Source organism: Papio anubis, chromosome 14, assembly GCF_008728515.1.
Source record: "Papio anubis isolate 15944 chromosome 14, Panubis1.0, whole genome shotgun sequence".
Lineage (NCBI taxonomy): Eukaryota > Metazoa > Chordata > Mammalia > Primates > Cercopithecidae > Papio > Papio anubis.
Genome location: NC_044989.1, coordinates 93044608 through 93070577, shown reverse-complemented (window position 1 = coordinate 93070577; position 25970 = coordinate 93044608). Strand labels below are relative to the sequence as shown.

The 25970-nt window shown below is 48.4% G+C and overlaps 1 protein-coding gene across 4 annotated transcripts; it reads right to left on the bottom strand.

Annotated features, from left to right (window-relative positions):
• Positions 1-1651: 1651 nt before the first annotated feature.
• Positions 1652-25569, bottom strand: LOC103877221. 4 transcript variants are annotated; one of them, XM_031655381.1, is made up of 10 exons: positions 25142-25569; positions 23201-24831; positions 21654-21816; positions 21350-21429; positions 17998-18440; positions 15816-15931; positions 14932-15032; positions 12390-12519; positions 4343-4480; positions 1652-2150 (listed from the first exon to the last, which is right to left on the bottom strand). In XM_031655381.1, exons 5-10 carry the CDS (start codon positions 18203-18205, stop codon positions 1815-1817), a joined length of 1029 nt encoding a protein of 342 aa, XP_031511241.1. In that variant the 5' UTR covers positions 18206-18440; positions 21350-21429; positions 21654-21816; positions 23201-24831; positions 25142-25569; the 3' UTR covers positions 1652-1814. The 4 variants fall into 4 exon arrangements, with proteins under 4 accessions (XP_031511241.1, XP_031511239.1, XP_031511240.1 ...); XM_031655379.1 differs by having other exon boundaries at positions 14932-15931; positions 23201-23327; positions 23973-24831; XM_031655380.1 differs by having other exon boundaries at positions 14932-15931; positions 23201-23327; positions 24670-24831.
• Positions 25570-25970: the final 401 nt, after the last annotated feature.

Below are 25970 nucleotides of genomic sequence, written 5' to 3'. Positions count from 1 at the left end.
GTGTTGTCTGTTTTGAGGCACATGGATCCCCAAAAGTCCACGGCACCAGGCAATATGAGGTGGTCTTCTATTTGAATCTCGTCTGGCTGCTCCCTCCTGGAGATTCTTAGAAGAGCTGGGGCCTTCTGCTTGGTCATGTACTTCTCGTTTCAGCCTTGGAACCCACAGGCTGGCTGGAAGCTAAGAGATCTCCTGGCTCAAGGCCACTTGCTTGGCCTAGATGTGGGCCTTTGTGTAACTTCCCACACCCCCAAGAGCAATGGCTGCTTCAGCAGGGGAGAGCTACTCAGAGCTGCCTCTTGCAGTGTTGAGGGTCTGGGTAGACTGACCACTGGAGCATCGGGAGGCTCAGAACACCCTCTCCACCCTATTCTCTTCTATTGTTTCCTTTTCCTAAAGGGCTGCACCCTAACCCTTTTTGGCCAGTACCTTGCATGTCATTTTGGCTCCAGACATCTAACAAACCTGAAATGCTCCCTTCTCGGTGCCCCTTTCCAGCACCCACATGACACATCCTGGGGACTCAGTCATTGCGAGCCCCATGTGAAGCTGTCCCTAAGGGCTTTGGCCCGGAGTCCATCTCATTGCCTCCAGGCTCCTCCCTTTGTTCCAGTTTGTCTACAGGGCTTGACACTCAGTTCTATGCTGCTCTCCATGCACTTGCCTGTGTGCCCGTGTGGCCTCCCCAAACAACTGTGTGATCTCTGGGTTGGAGGCTGTGTCATTACAATCAATTACATGCAAAAAGTCTTTATGGGGATGGGTGAGGGAAGGAAAATAAAATGTAAATAAATCTTTATAGGCCACTTAATACTCTGTACCTGCAAAGCAGTGTTCTCGGGGGTGTGTGTGTGTGTGTGTATGTTGGTATATCAGCATGTCTATGTGAGTGTGAGTGTGTGTCTGTGTATATGTCTGGGTGTCTGTGTCTGTGTGAATGTGACAGTCCATCTTTACATGTGAGACACTAAGGGGAATGAGCCACACATCCTGCTCTGAGGCACTCAGTCTAGATGGAGGGTAAACTGTGGCACAATAACTAAGGTGGGAATCGGGCACACGATGGAGACAAAGGAGGGGGAGATCACGGAAGGGGCCAGGAAGAACTTCGTGGAGCGAGTGGCATCTGCGGTGGGCTTGAGAGGGGAAGCAAGTTCCACCTGGGGTGGCAGTGGGAGGAAGGACCTTCTGAGGAGGGACCTGCTGGAGCAAGGCCCAGCGGGCAGGAGCATGAGTGTCACTCGGGGAAGCAGGGAGGGGGTCGAAGCTCCAGTTTGATGGAAGGCTGGCTCTGGCTGTTCTCAGGGAGTCTCCTCTGGTGCTGGCCCCTTAGTGGGGTTTAGGAGACTGGCCCACAGGCACCACCTGCCTCTCTCTCTTCAGGAGGTCAGCTGGAGTCAGGAAAGGATCTGACTACTTGGGCTCCTCAGAAGCCACGCTGGAGACTCGGAGACTGCCCTTGGACACTCAGCCAAGAGGTGTGATGGAAGATGGGGCGTGGATGTGCTGTGGCTGCACCTACATTCTTGGGGCTCCCCCCAAGCACTTCTCACTCCTCAATCCAGGTGTCCCAAGTGAAGCTTTTGCAGGCACCAAGGGCCCACACCTGAGTGAGAGGACTGAGGGTCAGACTCAGCAATGGGAGTCCACATTAATTTTGTCAACCCATGTGACTTTATTTTCCCTCACCCCAAAGGATCAAAGACAGAATGCAGCACGAGCTGAGGTCCAGGCTCTGAAAGAAATCTGAGTATTCCCTGCAGGAGCATATCATAAACTCAGCACACATTCTGAGCTCAGGTTCCCATTCGTTCCTACCAGGGGAACCTGGCTGTGTTCTCAGTGGAGAAGGCGCCTCCCACAGGTGGCCACTGCAGTAGCCTGTGTGTCTCAGTGCTCCCTGTGCTGGTGTGTTGGCTGAACCAACTCCCTCCTGTACTTGAGCTGCCAGAAGCCACTTGGAGGAGCAGGGACAGCTCCCGCTCCAGGTCCTCAATCCTCTGGGCCAGGTGGACTCTCCTCACTTCCAGCTCTAGAGCCTTGTCACTCTTCAGGGCCCAGATTCCCAGCTTCTCTCCACCTGGGCCACCTGCCTCCGGTGGGTTAGGTCTGTCTTCCTGCCACTCACAAGGGAAGATGCTGGGAGCCACCTGGAAAGGACAGATGTGGAACCAGGAGAGGTGACCAGTCCTCCACTCACTCTGGCCTTAGCCATGATCTTTGCCACTCTGGCACTCTTGGGGCACCAACACCCACCTCACACTTGGGAAAGGGCCAAGAAGCTACCTCCAGGAACTGACCTCATGATTAACTAATGACAACACTAATGTCCCCTGAGTCTATGTTACCACATTAATGCACAACAGCCAAGTATATTATGACACAATTGTCACTTGAGCAATTTGGAACAATTATTAAATGATTAAATCTCACTGCATTTCATAGTCCCTTGCCTAATACTGTTTTTTCCTTCTTTAATACCTGGGCTATTTATATAGGATTTTATTTTTTAAAGAATGAAGTTCTCCTGTTGCTCTATTCTCATCAATCACTGTCTTCTGACCCCTCGACACAGCCAAGGACAGGTCCCTGCACCTGGTCGCTTTGCAGTGGAGCTGGCCTCACAGCTGCCAGTCTCAGGTGGAGCAGGGGCAGATTCAGAGAGGAATGACTCCTCCAATAGCACAAACTCTTTGGAAGGCATCCAGATAAGGCTCAGGGCAAGAATAATTGGTGTGTTGAGAAGAGAACATAACAGTAAGCTGGAGTTTGCATTTGGGCTTCATGAGAGGTCCCTCTTCTGGGGCTCAGGAATGCTGTAGGGCCATAAGAGACACAGTTCCCATAGCCCCACTGGGAAAGGGTTTGTGCATTTCATGGCCGTTACTTGGACCCCACCCTGCCTTGTTTGCTCACAAGATACATTTTCCCTCAGTTGTTCATGAACATAGTTATCCTTCCTTGCCATTTTTGTCTTGAGAGAGAGGTCACTTTGACCAAGAACACTGATGCTCCAGACATCAAGACCCAGGTATACGTGATGTTCTCCTGGAACTTTCCATATTCAGGAAGGATTCTGACCCTCTTCGCTGTGTGTAAAAATGAGAAGAGAAGAAAACCCACTCAAGGCTACTTCTTGACCCCATTCCCAGGGTTTCTGTGGCAGGGGGTATTCCCTGACTAGACAGAGGGGATTCTGTGGTGTCTTGGGGTATGCCAGCCTAGATATCCACTGGGGGTAGGCTTGTGAGGGGAGGTGCCCACCTGCACCCTTCCAACACCCAGGGTGTTACCCATTTTTAGCAACTCAAGAACTATGGTGTGGTAAGAGTGACACTGAGATTAGGTGCAAAAGTCCAGGGGGACTTGCAGTTTAGAAGGGAGGGTGAAACACGACACAATGACTAAAGTGGGTATCAAACACACAGTGAAGACAAAATGATGTGAGGGGATACCAAAAACCTCAAGTTAGAATAAATTTTATGCAGTGTTAAAACAGTAACACTGGCAACCTAAGGCCCACAGGCCAGCTGCAGGCTTTAGCAAATAAAGTTGTGTTGCACTGAGTGCAGACACAACTGCATGATTACTTTTTTTTTTTCTTTTTTGAGACAGGGTCTCACTCTGTTGCTCAGGCTGGAGTGCAGTGGTGCAAACATGGCTCAATGCAACCTTGACCTCCTGGGGTCAAGAAATCCTCCCACTCAGTCTCTCACATCATGGCAAGGGTGCTACCACACCCAGCTATATTTCAAATTTTTTGTAGAAACAGGGTCTTGCCATGTTGGCCAGGCTGGTCTTGAACTCCTGGGTTCCAGCAGCCCTCCTACTTCAGCCTCCCAAAGTACTGGAATTGCAGGTGTCAGCCACTGCACCTGGCTTGAGTCATTTCTGTCTCTAGTCTTTTTTCCCTCCAGCTTTCCCTGTATCTGCACCTCTAGAGCCTAGAGCAAAGATGGAAGGCAACCTAGATGGAAGATGCAGCTCACAGAAAGCTCCTGATTCGAGGCACGCACCGTCCAATAGGCTATATTTACACAGTAATTTGTATTGTTTGCTTTCCATGATTTTCCTCAATATTTCCAGGCTATGGATTTACTTAGAGAGCTGCAACCCTAAGCTGATGGCATGGGCTTCCCTGTCTCCGGCCCCAGCTCCAAGGCTTCCTGGCATAACCTTCTACTCACCAAACCAAACATGCAGAACCTGACTTTTTCTGGTGGACATTCTGATCAGAGCTGACTGTTCTGATCCCAACTCCTCTCTGTGGAAGAGCCATAACCCCATGGGACATGCCCCTATAGACAATTCAGTACCTGAGACCTTAGGCTGCTGGGCTTACCACAAGCATGCCACCTTCACCTGGAGACAGTGGGTTTGGCCTGTCCTCCTCTTTCTGGAGCTCCAGGGCTTGAACGCTGAGCTGGAAGAACTCCTCATTCAGTGCATCCAAAGTGTCTTCCACCTGCCTTATCTTTCTCTACAAACAAGGGCATATGGTCTTCATTACTTTTATGAAAACTGCATTAAAATTTTCTTGTGCTCCTGCTCCATGACAGGCAGCAGGGCAAGTGTTGGACATACAGAGTCAAAATCCAGTGTTATTCTCCGAGGACTCAGAGCCTGGAGGCCAGATAAGCCAGACCTATAGTCCAGCAAAGCAAAGTAGGAAAAGCTATTGTGGAGAGAGGCACTGGGCACTTTGGAAGCAAAAAGTGGGACACCTAGGCTAGGTAGAGTTGTCGGGGAGCGATCTCTGGATTAGGGGACATATCAGCTGGATCTTAAAGGATGGACAGTAGTTAGCTGTGTGGAGAGTGGGAGAAGAGCAATCTAGGCAAAAGGAACAGCACGTGGGAAAACTGTTAACAGATATGAGAAAGCACAGGGAAGATTTATTTAGCCATCTGTTCATCCATCCATCCACCCCTCCATTCATCCATCCATCCATCCACCCACCCACCAACCTACCCATCCATCTATTAATTCACCCATTCATCTATCCATCCACCCATGCATCTATCCATCCATTTATCCATACATACACTCATCCATCCACCTATCTATCCATCCATGCATCCATTCATTCACACACCCATTTATCCATCTATTAGTTCATCCACTCATCCATCCACTCATCCATCCGTCCACCCATCCATCCATCCATTTATTTATTTATCCATCCATTCATCTTCCTACCCATACATTAACCCAGCTGCCCATTCATTCATCCATCCATTATTCTACCCACCCAGCTATTCATCAATTCACCCATCCACCCATCTACTCACTCACTTATCCGTCCATTGATTCATGCGCTCATTCATTTATCTATTCATCTACCCATACATTCTGTGTATTCATCTATCCATCCATCCAACCATCCATCCATCCATCCATCCATCCACTCACCCATCCATGTATCCATATATCCATTCCATCTTCCTACCCATCCACTAACCCATTTACCCATCCATTCATCCATCCACTCATCCACCATCTACTTACCCACCTATTCATTCATTCATTCATCCATCCACCCACCCACCCATCCATACACCCACCCATTCACCCATCTACTCACCCATCCATCAACCTACCCATACATCTACCCATCCACCCACATCATCCATGTATCCATCCATCTATTTACTCATCCACTCACCAATTCAACCATCTCATCATCCATCCATTCTCCATCCATCCATCCTCTTCCAACCCATCCAATCACCCATCAACCATCTTATCCATGGGTGGATGATGAAATGCATGAATCCATCCACCCACCCACCTATCCATCTACCTACCCACCAATGCACCCATCTACTCATCCATCCGTTCATCCATCTATCCATTCATCCACGTCTACCCACCAATCCATCCACCCATATACTCACCCACCCATCCACCCACCCACCCACGCATCCATCCATCCATCCACCCACCCATAAGTAAAAAAAAGACTTATTGCACACTTAGTATGTATCAAAACAAGGATCCATTCTGGGACTCCATTAGTGAACTTCCATGGAGTTTGCGGTATATCAAAGAAGGCAGACACAGAACAAGAAATGATATGTGATGAGGGTTACTTAATGACTATTCGGGTTGCTGTGGGAAGTAGTAGCATGAGATTTGTTTGGAAAAATGGGAGGAGATGATGTTAGAGACAAGGGGGTGGTGGGGGCCTGGGGACAGCAGGAGATGAAGGGCCTCTGTGCTCTTCTTGCATTGTGGGATCACATAAAGCCCACGACGTCGGAGACTTTCCTATTAATAGAACCCTCATTTTCTTGGAAATGCCAGTGTGCCCAGCTGAAAAATGACTTATCTCAGACTCTCCTGTAGATAGAGGTGATCATGCAGCTAAATTTTGTCCAGTGAGATGTAAAAGATGCTGTTGAGGAGGTGGATTCTGAAAAACGTCTTTAAAAAGGGAAGCTGCTAAGTTCCTTTTTTACCTCTTGCATTTCCAACAGCTATCTTGTAACCACAAATGACCATGAAGATGGAAGTCACGTGCTAAGGTCATAAAGCAGAAAGACAGAAGGATCCTGGAATTTGTAGATCCCTGGATGCTGATGAATTTGCTTTTGAACACATTAAATTTAAGCCCTCTGTGGGCATTCCATGAGCTAACACAACCTCAATTGCATGGTGAGTTTAGCTGTCACAGAAAGCCCACTTTTTGCTCCACACATGAAATAGCAGCTAAAATAAAAATATAAATGAAGAGCCATGTTTAAAAGAAAACTCTTCAGACACCAGAGGGGGTGTCTGGTGTAGGAGGGAGAGTAGTAGGGGTAGGAGGGAGGTGAAGACACGTGGCATGTGGGTCTTCCTCCTTAGAAGCCAAGGAGTTAATTCCCACCTTAGTCAGGTGTTAAGCTGTAAGCACCACTATGGTGGGAGAACTGGTCCAGGGGTGCCTAAGAAAAGTCTGGACTGAGGAAGTGGCTGTCTGTTCTCTGAACTTGGATTAGAAACCTCTATCCAGCCTGAAGATATGGCTCTGTAGCTGAGTAGGTTTCTTGCTCAAGGGTGTGGTTGGAAAAGAATTGATGTGAGAAACTGGAAGCACAAGGCCACCCACCTTGGAAGGCCAGAGCCTAAGAACAGGACTGGAAAAAACCAACCCCATACACGGTAAGCAGAGACAACCACAGTTGCAGCACCAGAAGGTCTGCACAGAGGAAAGTCCCACTGGAGATGACACAGACAAAAACACAAAACCTGCAAGGAAAGCTGATGATGTGAGAATCAACAACAAAAAACACACCCAAGAAACCAAAGATAATGGTGAAGTCTGACCATGACTGTCATATGGATTCTATTCCTTCTTTTGTTTTTCTTCATACTTAAACAATATGAAGAAAAATAAAAGGAGGAATAGAATCCATCAGACAAGAACAGGAACACTATAGAGAGAGAAAAAAAAATTGTAGAAGTGAAAAAATGTTAATAAAATGACATTGTGTCTGGTGGATTACAGACAGAGCCAACTGCGGTGAGTTGCTAGAAAATTAGGAGGAAACAACCTGGGATGTAGCACAAAGAGGTGAATGGATGGGAAACAAAGAAGCACATGGGAGGCAGCGATTTTCAGTATGGTCCAGCAGTACCCATTAACAGATGGTGCTCTTGGCACGCAAGCATCTGTTCTTCATGTAGAGTTTCCCTGTCCTCACCCTGGGATGCACAAGGGAGGAATACTAGGGAAATGCATCAGATTACTACATGCTTAGGAGTGGAGTTGCTTGTTTTCAGTGGAAGGGCAAAAGCATGGAGTTGGGAGGCTCCCTACTGACAAAAAACAGGTTTCAAGGTTTTCTTCCCTTTTCTTTTTCCTTCTATATCAGACCTGCCCTACTATCTTCTGATTAAAAAGAAATGAAAATCAAAAATATGCCAGAACATAAAAACTCCCACCTTTCATTTTCTTCTAATTTTCAAAGATAACACCTACTCAGTGGAGAATACTAGTAAAGATAACAATTCAAGGTACAAACAAGTACAGTAATGTTGCCCGTAACCTGCCGAGATAGATTGCACTGATGGCCCCTCTTTGGGCATGTGTCGTCGCCCTGTAGTTTGGTGGTGCCCTCCCACAATGGCTGGTGCTTTTTTCTCACTCCTTGATCTGGGATCCACCATCTGACTTTCTTGCACCATTCGGATGAAGCTGAAGTCACAATTTGCCAGTTCTGAGCCTGGGCCTCAAAGAGCCTTTTGGAATTCTGCCATCATTATGAGAAGGACATGCCCAGCCTAGCCCGCTGCCCTGCGGGAGGAGGAGGGATCCTGGTGTCTGGTTGCCCCAGATGAACTGAGCTGGGCAAGCCCAGTCTAGAGCTGGGTTCAGGTCAGAGGCTGAACCCCCACACTGCAGGAGCAATGGACGCTTGCTTCTCTTTGCTGCTGAGGGTTTGCACTGTTTGTCCTGCAGCAAAAGTTAACTGATATCCAGTAACTGAGCTCACATTTCATGTCTTCTCCTTTCAGTTTCTCTCCCTTCCCCCAGGCTAGTCTCTCTCCTGTTTTTATGGCCCTGTCTTGCCCTGTTGCTACCTTATCTCTTTATGAGCACACATGTACTCATTTTTGAAATAATGTCATAATTGCATTCTCTTTTAATCGTTTAACCTAAAGACACTAAAAATTCTCTGTAACATTATTTTTACTAAAGGCGTAACTATGTCATGACGTTAGCATAATCCAGGTAACCCTTACATTACTGAAAGTTTAGGCCACCTCCACTCATTTTAACGTTACAAAAATTGCAGTGAGCATGTTTCTTGATGTTCACTTGTATTTTAAGATTATTTCCTTTGGAGAGATTCTTAGAATTGGAGTTAATGAGTCAAAAGGAATAAATATTTTAGAGGCTTTTGATACAAATTGCCAGGTTGCTTTTCAGAAAGGTTTTAACTTTTCACTTTAAAAGAAAATCAAAGGACTTCACCCCAAAATACCCTTCTTTGACATATTTTGAGAAGGCTGTTCAGGGGGCCTGCAAACAGAAGTAGCCTTACACAGCTGTCTTTGCTGGGGGAGAGCATCTGCATCTGTAGAGAACCTGCTTTGGTGCAGCCAGGCTTTCTTTGAGGCCCTCCTCTTTCCGAATCTAGGAAAGATGAGCTGAGAGTCTGACCTTTTCTAAGGTCTGAAAGAAACATTCACCATCTGTTCTGTCTGAGAGCTGCTACCTGTGAGGTTTCATCTGTATAACAAGGCCACCTTTGCTAGCCAGGCCTTCTCTTCTGTCCATCCTATAACCTGTCTTGCCACCCTCAAGCCCCTCTTCTTTCTGTAACTTTAAGAGGGTATAAAAACTTCAACCGTCTGATCCCCCTCCCCTGCTTTGAGCCTCATACTTTGTGTATGGCTCCCAGGCTCACATGCGCATTAAAAATAATTTTATATGCCTTGTTCTCCTTTAATCTGCATTTTGTCAGTTCAACTCCTGACAAAAGGTGAAAGGGGGAAATTTCCCCTCTTCTCCTCTACACTATTAGGGCCATTTACATGTTTTTCTAATAGAGCAAAGGTATCTATTAATGGTAAAATTTTAATTTAGCAAATTTATTTGATATTGTTATGGGATCATATCTATTGTTGCTTTCTTTTGGGTTTTCTCTCATTATTTGAAGATTCTTTAAACCTTCACAGGTTCCCGCCTCTTGGTCTTGAGAACATTGTAGACAATCAGTTAACACTTGTTGATTGAGTGAATTATTTCTCTTGACCAGTATTCTCCAATCTTAATTTCTTTGTCTGTAAAACACTCCTTCGAGTACTTTGTCTCCAACCTTGTGTTTGATTTCTGTCTCCCAGAGTCGCCTGTGACATGTAGTTAAGGAGCAGGGCTAAGAGGTGAAACAGCTGGACAGCAATGAGAAACCCTGGAGGTGAAATTAAATAATTCAGACTTAAAGCCATCGGAACTTATTCTGAGCCATGAGAGGAGTGTGGTGGCTATGCAGACTGAGTTACAACACAGGCAGCTCAAGCTCTTGTTTTTTTTCTGTAAATAATTAGGAAGACCAGGCTGTGGTAGAGATAAGACCTCCTACAGTAGTTAGTAATAAGGTAATCTTCCTTGGAACAGAGCAATCTGTAACCAATCTAATCTCTGTAAGATACGCACTGGCCCTGTGTGGAAAATGTTGTCATGCTGCTAACATCTCTGTGTCTGCCTATATACGTGAAACCTTAACTTCTCCACTTTAGAATACTACCCCATTTATTTGGAGTCTAGAAGATAGTCCTAGGTGGCTATCTTCAAGCTTTGCGATTCAATAAACTCTGCGTAATCATATTTTCTGACTCTCATTATTTAAAATGGACATTTTGGTGCCTACCAAGGAACTAAAAGCAGACCTCCAGGGATCCACGTCACTTCTCTGGCAGCTATAGCCCTGGTACCAACATTAATGACTGTCATTCATCTGGCCTCACCAGAGTCACAGGGGATCTCTGGTACTGCCCCTCTCAGGTTCAAGTCTCTCGGTTTGGTTGAGATTCAGACTTTATTCGGGTACCACATGTTCCTAACTTGATGGGTTTGAAATTAAAGCTCTACTGCAAGGTAGGAATTTTATTTGTTATTCTAGAGATTCTGTTTATCACAGATTTGTAATTTTCACTTTTCTCTAAAGTTAAGGTTTTGCTTGGAATTATTCCTTAGAGTTTTTCAATCTTTTCTCTCATTTAAAATTTTGATCACAGAGAAAGAGTTTCTCTTTGAAAAGAGGAAGTAAATCTTTGTGACTTAAGTGAAAAATGTGTACTTTTTAAAACTGGGGAGATTCTGAAACTTGGTTCAATTGCACTAGAGATATGGAGGGATACCCACGGGAGAGCGTATCCACACCATTACAAGTACTGGCAGACATGCCACTGAATGGGCACAGTGACTGGACGGTTATTGGCTAGCTCCAGTGGAATATCTTGGTTATGCAGCACCAATTCCATGGCCAGGACTTACCCCCAGGATTGTTAGGACTGTGTTCTTTGGGTAATGGCTAGGCACCAAGTCACATAATTCATAACCTTTCAAAGCCTTCAGATCTTCCTCATTTATCATTTCATTGGATTTATTCTGTCTTCCATTGATGTGACCATTTAGCTTCCATCTTTCTGCTGCAACAGGGTATTGAGGATGCAATTTGGCATGCAGAGGCCCTAACCAATTACACAAAAAAGGTCCTTAAGCATAGCTGTGTGGGTGTCTCATTATTAAACAAGAAAGTTGTTCTTATGAGGCAGGCTGTATTAGACACACTCATGGCAGCCCTTGGGGAAACTTGCACTACCCTAAAAACTTAATGTGTGTCTATATTCCAAATGATCAGATAACAACACTAAATTAATGGCTGATATGAAAACCCAAATACCTAACCTTTCGGAATCAACACCTTCTCTAAATGATTGGCTAAACAGCTGGATTGGATCTCGGCAAACTTGATGGCAGAGCTGTTATTTATTCCAAGAATTATAATCATTTATTGTGTTTTGTCCTTTTTGTTTGTTTTTTCCTCATTGCTGCTGTGGCATTTGTTCACAATGGAGTTGATGCGTAAGTGTAGTGACTAAAACAATGGTCACTCAGAGAATTGCATTAATTAAAGATGCAACTGTGTAGTTTGACTCAGGTACAAAATCACCTGGTTCGTATTGCTTTAAATTCAGCCTCGACTCCATTTGCCTTAGAGCTTGATCAGTTCCCCAGCTGTGGGACATGACCCTCTAGGAATGAGCCTTCCTCACAACACAAAACTACGTTCCTGAACATAAATGGAGCCCAAATAGTTTGAGTTCATTTATAATCCTTTCTTTGAAAGATCTTGATTAAAAGGGGGAAATGTGTAACTAAGTTATTCAAACTTAAAGCTGTTGGTACTTTAAATGATTCTGAGCCTTGAGAGGAATGTGGCTCTATGGCCTGAGTCACATGGTAGTTGCAGCTTCTACCTTTTTTTTTTCTGTAAATAATTTGGAAGACCAAGTGGCACCAGAGATAAGATCCCCTTCAGATCATTACCCCTCCTCACAGAGTAATAAAGTAATCTTCCTCGGAATGTAGTGATCTAGAACTAAGCGAATCTCTGTAATGTATGCACTGTTGCTGAGCGGAAATGTAATCCTGCTATAAAATCTCTCTGTCAGTGCCTATGTAAGTAAACCTTTACTTTTCCACTTTGAAATGCTGACGCCATTTGTTTGGAGACTGTGTTTCCTGAGAGGTCATCCTCAATCTTTGTACTCAAACTTTATACTTAATTATACTCATTATTAAGGTTGATGGAGGGGGCAGCATGTCCAGGGAATGAGGCTGCCTCAAGAGCTCCTGAGGTGAAGAGGGCCTTGTCCCAGAGCCATGCACCTACCTGCAGCTCAGGAGTGGCTCCATGCCCGTGTCCAGTCTCAAAGATCCACTCCCCAGGTCCTGGGCTCTCGGCATCTCTTCCTTTAGCATCACCCTGGGGGAGGTCTGGGGGTCCAGGGTTCTGCTGGGGTCTGAGAGTAAGAGAAGGAAAGGTTCCCTTTCAGGCCCCTGCTGTCCAGAAGCACATCCCACCTCAGCCAGAATCCAAAAAGAACACTGGCCACTTTCAACTCCTCTCTGAGTGTCTGACATTAGAAAAGGCTGTGATATTAATGTGATGGAGAAACTGATAAACTCTCAGAATCCCTGATGTTCCCATATACCCCGCTCCACCTCTGTGTACAGAGTAGCCTTCTCAGTGAAGGGCAGCAGAACGTATGTTATCACCCCAAAGCACGCCATGCTGGCATATAGACTCTTCTGAGCTGAAGGCATTTAAGAAGAAGCAGATACAGAAAAGCTCTTGGCCCTCCATTTGCCTAAAAGTAGGACATAAATTTGTAAAGGTATCCTCCCCTCCTCTCTCTACCTGGAACGACAGAGGCAATCAGTCACTGGAGGCAGGTACACGCAGAGGAATCTACATAACAAACTGCTAAACCTGGTCCTTATCTGCCATCCATTTCCTCACATATTTACCTTCCCTCAGCTTACCACCCTAGAAACTCAATGCCATTTTCCTTTGTTTTGTGCTTCTCTGAAAATGTATTATTGTCTTTTAAAGATGCTAAATAAGCCCAAGTTCTAACTACCCCCTTGAGTTACTCATCCTCGGGTGTCCCTGTGGGTATGCCAGATGCACGTGTTAGGAACTTCTGTTTGTTTATCTTTTGTTGGCCTATCTTTTGTTAGTCTCATTTACAGGGTCTCAGATGGAAAGCCTAAAATGGGTTGAAGAGAAGGGTCAATTTTCTTTCCCCACCTCAGGCTAGCTGTGTCCTTGATAGGGCCAAAGACCACGGTGTCAGGCCTCCCCACACTGCACTGCTTTCAGGTCTGGGAGGGGAGACACTGCCCAGTGTGGTCACACATACCTGCCATACTTTTGTACACAGTCCCTTATTGTGCTCCCAAGATTTCAGTCTAGAATGTGCCAGCTGTTTCATGCTGGAACCCTGTTCCGTGCATTGCTATACTCTTCAGAGTCCCCTTAGGCAACTCAATTCTGATCTGTTTCCACGCCTTGAATTGAGAGGGCTGGGCCATCCCAGGGAGCCTTAGAACCTCTGGAACTGCTTAGTCCATGAGCCACACCTGGGCTTTCTCTCCTAGTGTCTTTGTCAAGAAACATCCTTCCCTGTACCTCTCCAGTTAGGAACCCACCCTTATTGTAAAGCCCATCTCAAATGATCCCCGCTTCACAAACCCTTTGCTGATCCTTACGAACTTTAAATCTCTGGAACCTGGTCACTTGGATTTAGCATTTCTCGCCTTTTCTTATCATTGTTGGCACCCTCAGGCCTATTCCACCCGACTCATTCATCTTCAAACCCTGCACAATGCCCCACATCAGATGGCCATCATTGTTTGCTGAATGAAATTATCCTCAGATGGTAGCTCATGGAATTGGCTGGAGAAAGTGTTTGCTCAGGATCCACAACATTCAGGGCAGAGTGCATTCTAAAATCTGGAGACCCAGATTCTTAACTCTCCTTACCTCCAGGGTCCCCAGGCCGGAGGCTCTAGGAGAATCCAGACTCCTCTCTCCCTGCCTACGGGACACTTTAGTTACTTGTGTACACTTTCTGAGCCTCTTAAACAAAACAAAACAAAAAAACTAATAGCAGGGGTGTTTCTGGGAGGGAGGACTGACCATGGCTTTAGTGGAGGGTTGGAGGGGAGGCCTGAGCAGGTGAGCAGTACAGGCTGGGCTGTGAGAGTCTGATCCTCTAAGCTGAAATCTCAGCAACTTGACCCTCAGTTTCTTCATCTTTAAATGAAGCTAGTGATAGTACTTATGTCAAGTTGTTGTGAGGACTGAATTAGATAGCGGATAAAGTGCTTATCTTAATACCTTGTATTTAATAAATGCAAGCAGTCAATGATTGTTACCACTCACTGTCATTAAAAGGGGATGAAGGAAAAAGAGACCATGCCTCTAAACATTCATAGAACTCATCAACATAAGCAAACAAATCCATCTTAGCCTCTGGGAAAACTTAGAGGAAGAACGAAGAGATCCCTTGGTTACACCCCAGAAGAGATGGCATATAGTTGAAGAAAACGAGAAGGAGGTGGGGGATGGGGTGTGACGTCTGGGGTCCACCAGCCTGAATATGGCCTTGTTCCCATGGGTGGGAATAATTTCTCTAAATGACATGTGTTCCAAAGAGTTACTCAAGTCACTGGACCCTGTGGCTAACCAGGTGGGCATGACAATGGGGGACTATGGAAGCAGGGACCCCTGGAATCTTGTAGCTGGATTTGAATGGATTAAGGTGTTAAATCAGGTTTTGGGTATAAGATTGTCACTGCCAGGGAGCTAAGGTCACCCCTAGGGACACATCTGCTGCTGCAGCGGCTTGTCTGGTTCCTGCCCCCACCTTGTGCTTTGGTGCTCCTCATCGGAGGGTGCAGGCTGGGCCATCAGGAGCACATCCCGCTGGCAGCCGGAGGGAGGCTGTTCACCAAGCTGACCGGAGGCCTTGGAAGAACAGACAGCCAGTCCTGTAATTTCCCCTCTAGGTTTTGGGCCCGGAGAAGAACAGCGATGGACAGATGAGGGCAGCATTGCTAAAGCAACGAAGGCACATGCCCTGAACTGGGCTTGGGATTCCTGTGACCTAGTTCCTGACCACCGGCTGCTCCCGGGGCCACAGGCAACTAGTTGCCTGGTGGGAGTTAAGACCTGCTGTGGGCTGTGGTCTTGGCCCCTCGGAGATACATGCCACCTTGGTGTTATTCTGCTTTGTTCACTGTAGGGCACTGACAGGCTCAGGCAGGGGTTCCTGAACAAGGGCCCGCCGTGCCTGCCTTCCCTTCCAAATGCTGCTCTGAGGGCAAGATCCCTCTGCCGCCTGAGCTCTGTATGGTGGGTTAGAAGACCAAGCAGTGGACTGGGGAGATAATCTCGGACACACATCTTGGAGGAGATGAAGAGCAGAAACTGGGGTTGATCTTCCAGTACAGGCAAAGTGCCCTGGGTTTCTGACCAGAGTGCAGAGCCCCAGCCCCGCAGGGGTATGAGGCCCCAGTGCATGAGTGAGGGTTGTGCGGTGTATGCATATGTGTGCATGCATGTGCGTGTGAGTGTGGATGTGCACACCTGAATGTGCCTGTGTGTGATTTGTACACATGTGTGTGTCTGCGTGCATGTGTGGTTGCAGATGTGCATGTGTGTGTGCCAGTGAGTCTCCACGGGGTCAGGGGACTGGGCAGTGGTTCTGCATACACAAGTGTGCTCAGGTGCCCCCTGGCAGCCTTTCACCTTTCTGCTGGCTCTGGCTGACCGTCCCTGTGCCTGAGAAAGTGCCGATGCCAGGGCTGCGATGGCTTGGTCAAGCTCCAGCTGAAAGCCCAGGGCAGTGGCGCTGGGACTGCGGCCTGGGGAAGGAGGACACAGGAGAACAGAACAACTTCAATATGTTCATCTCACCCGGCCACAGATCTCCCCAACCCGACGTTCACGTCACTCCCCTGCTTTCAAAGCCTTGTGTGTGGTTGTGTGTGTGCCTCTCACCTTCTACTTTTCCCTCTATTTCCAGAGCCCATTTCCATCTCCCTCTGGCACTGGGACACTCACCATCCTGTGCTAAACACATGTGGATAGAACCCTGTGGGACACATGGTGGTGCTTTGCATATGAATGCTTTGGTTTTCATACACCTTTCTTCCCTTCCTACGTCTTATCCTGTTTCTTACTTTTCTTTTTTTAACTCTAAAATGTTTACAGACCCACCCATCTTTCATTTACATATCTCCTCTGTCCCTTCCACCTATTCTGACCCTTCCTCCTGTTGGCCACACTTTCTTGCACCCCAGGCACCCGCAGTCACCCACACCTGATGGCAGCCACGCCAGGCACGGTCTTCTAGGGCCCCACAGCGAGATTTTTGAAATAGCCACTCAGAGTAGTTTTTCTGAGTTATAGGATAATTTCACCAAAGTGTTGATTAATTGCTTTATTCTTATTAATTTGATAAGAGTTTCATCCCATCCTTTTTTTCTCTTAAAAAAAAAAAAGTCCCTTTCCAAGAAAAAAACTTAACCTGCTTTGCAGTTAGTGATAGCTTCGGAGGAATGCAAGGCTTCATGCAGCCTTGTAACCAGGTTCCACTCAGCAAGCAAAGGGGAATCTTTGGGACATAGAGGTTTGTTTGTTTGTTTGTTTGTTTTTTCTTTCTTTTTTCTTTGTTTTTGAGACAGGGTCTTGCTCTGTTACCCAGGCTGGTGTGCAGTGGCACGATCTTGGCTCACTGCAATATCTGCCTCCGCCTCCTGGGTTCAAGTGATCCTCCCACCTCAGCCTCTTGAGTAGCGGGGATTACAGGCATGCATTATCACACCTGGCTAATTTTTGTATTTTTAGTAGAGATGGGGTTTCACCATGTTGGCCGGGCTGATCTCTAACTCCTGACCTCAGGTGATACGCCAGCCTTGGCCTCCCAAAGTGTTGGGATTAGAGGTGTGAGCCACCGTGACCAGCCTGGGACATAGAGTTTTTAGCTTAGTCTCAGACAGGGTTTAGAAGAAGGTGGTTTTCTTGGTCCCTTCCTTCTCACAGTCACTAGGTGTCCTAGCTCACCAGTGTACTAACGAGAAGTTTGAGAAGGGAACTGGCTTGGAGCAAAGATCAAGGAAAGCTCAACCTGTGCTCTGCAGCATGGGGTGAGGGCAGCAGGGTTTCCGGCATCTGTCTGCCCTGCTCCTCGACTCCCCACCAACTGGGCCCACAGGGCCTTGGAGGGCCCCTTATCCAAGGATACGGTCACAAAAAAGTGACACATTTTCGAGGGACCCACCCCTTTCTGGAGCACGACCTTCACGAAGGACAAGTGGGGTGGGACCCTGGCCTGGCCTACCCAGCTGTCTCCCCAGAAAGGCCAGGAGCTCCGTGGCAGGCCTGCGGCTCTTGGAATCGGAGCCTCAGTGACTGGGCAGAGCAGCCGCAGACCTTGGTCCGTAAGCCCCCTTATTCCCTTCCGGCTGGAGAGGAGGGGGTGTAGCTGAGACTGGGCTTCTGACAGGATTGTAGTTGGTTCTGTTAGCTTCTATAAGCTTCAGTTCCTCAACTATGAAATGGAGATGGTAATAATTTTATTCACAGGTTTCCTGTGACAACTAAATGGGTTCAATGAGGCAATGCCTGTCCTGTGTGTATAAACCAGCTCCTCAGGGGCTGTGGAGGGACACAGTAGGGAGTCCCAGAATCCCCTATTCTCTGCAGGAGGGGGGAGGCCAGCTCCCTTCCAACCTCCTCCAGACGGCCATATGTGATCGTTTCCCAGCGGGAGCGTCTGCACCCACTCTCAATGCTGGCAATACGACGTTGCTGTGCCCCCTATTATCTTGATCACTGGGCAATTCACTCCCCAGGTGTGCAAATCACTTCCTAGTTCATGCTAGGAGTTTTCACCTGCCGTCCTGCCCACCCAGGCCCCTGCCCTCACCTGGAGGAGGCTGCTGGCACTGCCTTTGAGAAGCTGCAGTGTGGCTGTCCCATGGTTCCTGGCTCTGCCCAGTGTCTGCTCTGGCAGTGGCTTTGGGATCTGTTTCAGGGTCTCCACCCCTGCCTAGAGCTTGCTGCTCAGTCCTGCTGAGGCCCTGCAGAAAGTCCTGGAAAAACCAGGGCTGGGTCACCCTCTTAGCTGAGGGCATCCTTCCTGGCTCAGCAGTATCCAGAAGGGGTGGGTGGCTGCTCCCCGGGTGGCAGTCTGGTGATGGGGGCTGACCTGGAGTCCCTGGAGTTGCTGCGCAGTGGCCCTGTAGAAGGCCAGGGCATCACTCCTGTGCTTGCTCAGCTGGGACGCAACATGCAGGTTCTGGTCCTCGAGCTTGTCGTACAGTGTGCGGATGCTGAAGTCCTCCAGGGTCTGGGACAGGAGCGGCTTTCCTGCAGGAAGAGGCCTTGAAGTGAGACTTCAGGATGAGGAGACCTTGGGCCAAGTGGTGGGCTCAGCAGCTTTCCTCTTTCCTTCAGGGCTTTGAAGGCAGAATGGGCAGGTGGAGGAGCAGGGAGGCCCACCTGCAGGAGGGGCCAGCTCTGGGGAGGGAGTCAGCACTGCGGGGTGAAGGTGGGAGGAGGCTTGATGGAGGCAGAGGAGGAAGGAGGTCTCCAGGTGTAGGAGGTGGCAGGATGGGTGTGACACCAGAGCTGGGCGGCAGCACTGCCTCACACTTTGCTGAGAGTGAGTCTCCCTATCTTCATCCTTGCTGGGGAGGCTGTTTGCTGGGTTCTCCTGGGCTTTGTTTGACTGCCTTCCCCTGATTTCCCCTCCACCTGAGTTCCCCTCACTGTCCACCCGTTCTCACACATAGCAAAATGACAAAAGTAAGTCCCTCCTTATCATAACTACCTTAAATGTAAATACACTGAAGTCTCCAATAAAAAAACAGAGATTGGCAGAATGGACAAAAACACACGATCCAACACATGATCATAAAAACACACGGTCAACTTTGTGGATTTGCTGTCTACAAAGTCTCATTTTACATTCAAAGACACAACTAGACTGAAAGTGAACAGACAAAGATATTCCATGAAAAAAGTAACCAAAAGAGAGCAGGGATAGTTATATTAGTATCACACAAAATAAACTTTAAATAAAAAAAGTTTACAAGAGACAAAGAAGTACACTATGTATTAATACTAATGAAAGGTTCACTGCAGCAAGAAGATATAGCAATGATACGCATGACACACTGAATGACAGACCACTAAAATATGCAAAGTAAAAACTGTCAGAATTGAAGGGAGAAATAGTTCTACAATAATGGTTGGAGACTGCAATATCCATTTATTTATTTATTTATTTATTTATTTATTTATTTTTACTTTAATTTCTGGGATACATGTCCAGAATATGCAGGCTTGTTACACAGGTATGCATGTGCTATGGTGGTTTGCTTCACCTATCAACTCATCGTCTAGGTTTTACGCCTCACAGGCATTAGGTATTTGTCCTAATGCTCTTCCTCTCCTTGCTCCCCACCCCCTAACAGGCCCTGGTGTGTGATGTTCCCCTCCCTGTGTCCATGTGTTTTCATTGTTCAACTCCCACTTTTGAGTGAAAACATGCGGTGTTTGGTTTTCTGTTCTTGTGTTAGTTTGCTGAGAATGACGGCTTCCAGTTTCATCCATGTCCCTGCAAAGGACGTTAACTCATTATTTTTTATGGCTGCATGGTATTCCATGGTGTATATATACCCACTTCTTAATAATAGAACAACCAGACAGAATATAAGTAAGGAACTAGGGGACTTAAATACACAAAAACCAACTAGATCTAACAGACATATAGAAAACATTACCCAACAAAAACAGCATGCATATTTTTCTACAGTGCTTATGGGATGTTTTCTAGGATAGAGTATATGTTAGGCCACAAAATTAAGTCTCAATAGATTTAAAAAGATGGGTATCATAAAAAAGTATCTTCTTTAATGACAGTGGGATGAAGCTAGAAATTAGTAATTGAAGAAAAACTAAAAAATCCAAAAACTTTTGGAAATTAAACAGCACATTTTAAAACAACCAATGGATCAAAGAAGCAATCACAGGGGACATTAGAAAATAATTAGAGATGAATGAACATAAAAAAGCACCACCTACCAAAACCCAAGCAGCACCAAGGGGCATAATGTGTACCTATAAATATTTGTATCATAAAACAAAAAATATCTCTATGAACAACCTAACTTTACAACTTAAGCAACTAGAAAAAGAGGAACAAACTTAAATCTAGCAGAAGGAAGAAAATAACAAAGATGAGAGCAGAGATAAACACAAAAAGAATAGAAAAAAATAGAATCAAAAGTTGTTTCTTGGGAGAAATGAACAAAATTGACATATCTTTAGCTAGATGAACTAAGAAAAAAGGAGACTCAAATTACTAAAATCAGAAACAAAAATGAGGACAAGTCTACAAAAACAAAAAAGGATGATAAGAGTACTGTGAACAACTGTATGCCAACAAATTAAGACAACCTAGACGAAATGGACAAGTTCCTGGAAACACAAAACCCACCATGACTAAATCATGAAGAAATAGAAAATCTGAATAGACCTGTAACTAGTAAAAGGATTGAGAGGCCAGAAATAACCCCTTTCAGATACAGTCAAATCACCTTTGACAAGGAACCCAAGACCCTTCAGGAGGGAAAAGGACAGTCTTTTCAATAAATTGTGTTGAGGGAACTAGATATCCACATGCAAAAGAATGAAGTTGGATTCCTTCCTAACACTACACACAAAGATTAGCTAACATGGATCAAAGACCTAAATGTATGACCTAAAACAATAACATTCTTAGAAGAAAACACTGGACAAAAATCACAATATTGAATTCGGCAATGAATTTTTGAATTCAATACCAAAGACGCAGGCAATAAAAGAAAAAATTTGCAAACTGAATTTCATGACTTAGAAAACATTTCATGCATCAAAAACCGCTATAAACAGAGTAAAAAGGCAACCCACAGAATCACAGAAAATATTGTCAAATCATGTATATGATACGTAGAGAACTCTTAAAACTCAACAACAACAACCACAAAAACCAAACAACTTAATTCAAAACTGGACAAAGAACTCCAATAGACATTTCTCAAAAGAAGATATACGAAGGGCCAATAAGCACATAAAAAGATGCTCAATATGACTAATCATTAGGGAAGAATGCAAATCAAAAGTACAAAACGATATCATTGTATATATATGCACCTAGTAGCATACTTACTATCTAGTAAAAGGAAAATAACAAGTATTGCTGAAGAGGGGTTGACTGCACACCAGCATGGTACCTGTACCCCGGCTCATGGCCTTCTCAGAGTCAGCTCCTTCCCCAGATCCCCGAGGGCCAAGGTCTTCATAGAACAGGAGGCTAAAAGGAAGAGCCGGTCTCAGTGCCCAGACACAAGCGGCAGTGCTGAACCCCACGTGGAGCCCACATCACAGGTTAACTCTAAAGAGCATCTGTCCCAAGTCCACAGGGTCAGGGGGAGCTTGGCCAGTGCCCAGGCTCCTGGGGAGTGGCCAGACCCGCCACAGCAGTCCCCGGGCTGGGCCAGGGCTGGGCCTGGTGTGTGGGGGGAAGGGGGGACTCACCTGTCCCTAAGGATCACATACTCAGCAGGCACCTGAGGCTGTCCCAGGCTTCTCCACCGAGGCTTCCAAGCCTGCATGGGGCAGGCATGGGGCAGGGAAGGACTCAGCAGGAGGCCCAGGCCCGTCAACAGCACAGTCGCCAAGCCAGCAGCCAGCAGCACCCCTGGGAGGTGGGCGGGAGAGGGGAATGGGGCTACATGGTGGCCACTCAGAGCCCCTCCATGCTGCCTGGGATCGTGAGAACTGCTGTTTTGCATTTGCCTCAGTGGCCCTGGCCTCCGCCCTGCTGCCCTTGCAGTTGAACTTGTCACAGCTCCCTTCCCGCCTCTGGGCTTTATGCCATTAGCCTCCCGCTGGGAGGCCCTCCCCACTACCCTGTGCCCTTCCCTGTGAGGACCCTCCTGGGACAGTCCTGCATGAGGCCTGTGCTCTGAGTGTATGTGTGCGTGCATGCATGTAAGTGTGTGTGTGAGTGTGTGTAACAGAGAAAGAGTTGCTGCCCTGTACCCAGGGCTCTGAGTCTTAGCTGTCAGAGGGCTGTGTCCTCTCGCCCACTGGGCAGGCCCCAGCCTAAAGAGCTCAGTACAGATTGCTGACCTCTGGAGAAAAGAAGGAAGGAAGATGGGAAACCCACACTGGGGGCTCGTCTAGGGTGTCTGTGTGATCCTGTGACTCCACTCAAGGACGCTGTCCACTGGGGCAGCTTTCAGGACCAATGGAGTATGAGAAGTGGGGAAGCAGAGGCAAGAAAGGAGGCCCCAAATGGGAAAAAATTTTGCTTGCAAATGAAGTCCTACGTCAAGGACAAGCTGCACCATGCCACTGTCACTGTGGACATATCTGGAGTTTGGAGGCTACACCCAGAGCCTCAGAGAGGGCTGACACATACTAGGCGCCCAGGGCCTCAGACAAGGCTGACACACACTCAGGGCCCTGTGGCACGGCACTCCTCCCTGTATGCTCCAGTCCTGGCTGCTATGTCCTGTCAATCACTACCTGTGATCACTGTCCAGTCTGGGCCCAGGTTTGGCAGCTTGTGCCTGAGGACGCCTAGCCTGCCCAGCTGATATGGGGATGAGGGCTGCACAGGGGACAGGCCAGGACCACAGGCCACCCCCTCCTCCTTCACCAGCACCACAGCCAGACTCTCTGGCTGCCCGTTGTTTTGAAACGTGTATGTGCCTGGATCTAGGAACTGGTGGGCAAACCTGAGGAGCAGAGATCAGGAGTCAGAATGTGAAGGTTCACCTGCAACGGGCCACTCACAGCAAGCCAGGTCTAAATGTCTCTCTGCATACGGAACAATGTGGTCCAGGGAAGCTGCCATAACCCCTGCTGGGCATCAGGAGGTCCCACCTGCCAAGCTCCCCTCTGCCCCGTGAACAGGAAGCCTCTCCTGCCCCTGGGCTCTGGCCTGGCCACCTGCATGGTCTGCAGTCTCCTGTGTTCTCCTATTGGCCTGTCTAGGGAGAGGCTGTGAGCCACATGGAGCAACCTCACCCCTTCCTTTCCCACCTCCCAAACTCCAGGGAGCTCAGCTGTGTTACCTTGAGAAGTTGAGGTGTGTCTCTCGCACCAGGTGGCTGAGTCTGCGGAAGGCCCCGGAGTCCCAGTGGGGGTTGCTGTTGAACAGATGCTGCTTCTGGTACACAGGGTAGTGGCTGGCCGAGCGGTCTGGGGGATGAATGCAGGGCTGGGCTGGGTTCCAGAGCCCGTCCCAGCCCCAGTCCTGAGCAACCCAGGTCCAGGGACAGACCCAGTATCCATCCTCAGAAGAGTGAGGGGAACTGAGGTATGCTTCCCATGAGATGCCACGATTCACCCTGTCACACCTGTGATGGTGCATTTAATGATCTGGGTGCCAGGGCAAGCCCTACTCCCTCTGCCTACAGAGGCCACTGGCACACAGAGAGCATGCTCTCAGCAGAGCCCCCAGGTGCCACGCCTTTCGTGGTGAGCACGGTCGATGCCCTGGCCCTCTCCCAAGTGGGGCAGCTCCTCTCTGCACCCGCAGCAGGCAGCATGGTGCGGGCATGCAGCAGGCACTAAAATGTGTGCTTTGGAGTGGCTGAGTGAAGGGGGTGGCAGTGCCTCTGACCAAAACCCGGGGGGCCCGGCCTGGCAGTTCCTCCACACAAGGAGCCTTTAGCTGAGCACGGCTGTCAATCCTTCTTCCTGAGCCCCCAGCTCCTGACCAACACGGGGCTGCACATGTGGAGAAAGGGGAAGTGACTGGGTTCACTTCACAGATGCCAATGCCAAAGCTTAGAGGGGGAAGGGGCTGCCCAGGTCCCAGTGGGTTAGCGAGCACACAGGTACCCTGAAGAGCGCATTTCCCGGGGTTCATTTCCCTCTTTGCTGCAGGTTGCCAGTGTTGGTCGAGGAGAATGGGAGGGAGCTGGGGTTGCTGAGGGCTCCAGGACCAGCGTTCAGTGGATGGAAGGAGCATGCCGTGTGTGGAGAGGATGCAGTCACAGCTGGGAGAGACGTGAGTGCCCCGTTCTCTCAGGGAGAAGGGATCAGGCCTGCTCTGCAGGTTCCCAGGGGTGGGGCCGCAGCGAGAACACAGGCTTCAGCTCATCATGAGGAAGACGTTCTTTATCAACTGAGGCACCCCAAAGCAGAGCGGTCTGTGGTGTTTTGGGGTCCAGCCCTGCAGGATGACTGTATGGCACGGCTGGTGCTTGCCCCTGCAAGGGTTGCCGGGCTTTGGGAAGCTCTGGGAGGCCTGGGGCCCCAGGCAGTGGTACGCTTGGCCTGGGTGAGTCCCCACCGCCCTGAAGTAAAGAGGTCCCACTGCCGCAGAATGTCGGAGCAGGAACACCTGTCCCAACTCCCTGATTCTACACACGTGGAAATGCAGCCCACGGTGAAGTGAATAACCGGGGACAGTGCAGGTCTGGGATTCCTGCACTGACGAGGCCTGTTCTTAGGCAAGGCCACCCAGAAGGCCAGGGGAGGGATCAGAGGGCCCAACCCGGAGGGAGGCCGGTTGAGCTCAGTGGGCGGCACTCACTGTGGGGAAGAATATGAAGCTGGAAGAGGATCACGTCCCCTAGCCCCAGGCAGACCACGGGGTTTGGAACACGAGGATTGATGCCAGGGACCTGGAGGCCGGGCTGCTTTGGGCCTGAGGTCCAATAATGCCTTTGCAGCTGGGGGCTGGCTTCAGGTGGTCCTGGGAGAGTTGGGGAAAGGCCTGTTGAAGACCTGGGCTTGGGGGAAGGCCCGTGCTCACCCATCAGCCCCACCTGCCTCCCTTCCCTACTGGGCCCTCTCCATGCAAAGGTCTCTCCTTTGTAACCATCTGTGTCCTCTGCCAGATTCTCCCCTCCGGAGCACCTGGGACACAGCTGAGAGGTTTCTGAGGGGCTGTAGGTGGGCCCTGCAGCCTCTATGCTTTGCCCTTGCTGGGAGAATGCAGCCATGCCCCACATCCGCCACGCTCTCCGGGAAGGCCCGGGTTTGGTGCCCTCTCCTCCACTTACCGAGAAGAAAGGAGCTGAGCACATCTGCTCTGGGGATGATGAAGCCGAAGATGCCGTGGGGGCCAAACTGGACCAGATGGACCCTGACGCTCCCTTGGAAGAGCTGGTCTGGGCCCAGAGTGCTTGATACTTCCTGAGAAAATTCAGCATGAGATTCCAGGCCCGGGAGGAAGGGTGGCAGAGATGGACAGACAAAGACCCAGGTTGGGCCCTGGTGTTCCTTGGGACTCAGTGACGGCCACCCTCAGCCTCTCCAGTGTGGCCTCCTGGGCCCTGTTCCCCTCCTTATCTTCAGAACGCACCGGAACTCAATCCGAACCCTCTACTGGGTCACCGCGTGCCCTTTTCCCTCTACCTACAAACATCCTACTTAGACACCGACTTGGAGACATCTCCCTATCACCCCCAATCTGCTGCCCAGTCCCAAGCCAGATGATCCTCCGTGGCCCTCCAGTGGCAGCAGACAGTGCACCACCCAGAACCTCCTGGCAGATGCAATCCATGAAGGGCCAGCCTGACCTGCCTTCTGCATGCACCTGCCCCTGCACCCTCTACCCCAAGGAGGCATCAAGGCCCTGAAGACGGCTATAGCCACCACCTCAAAGGCCAACACGTGGCCCTGCCCTGTGGTCAGAGCTCCTGTTGAGAACAAGAAACCCAGGCTGGCTCCAGCAGAGCGCACACCATTTACTGGGCATGGCAGATGATGCCTTGTATCCAGGCCTCACTTCACACATCTGTAAAGTGAAGCTGATGCTTTCTCAGGTCTCATTTGGCCTTTAAACAGAATGATTGACATTAATGTACAAAATACCACCTGCTACCTCCT

Coding starts and splice junctions, on each gene's coding strand:
- LOC103877221 (XM_031655378.1), bottom strand. CDS start 18,205: ATGCCCTCAGCTAAGAGGGTGACCCAGCCCTGGTTTTTCCAGGACTTT. Junction 15,932..17,997: donor GTGCCAGCAGCCTCCTCCAG/GTGAGGGCAGGG, acceptor CTCCTTCCCCAG/GCCGCAGTCCCAGCGCCACT. Junction 12,520..14,931: donor GAGGAGCACCAAAGCACAAG/GTGGGGGCAGGA, acceptor TCTTACTCTCAG/ACCCCAGCAGAACCCTGGAC.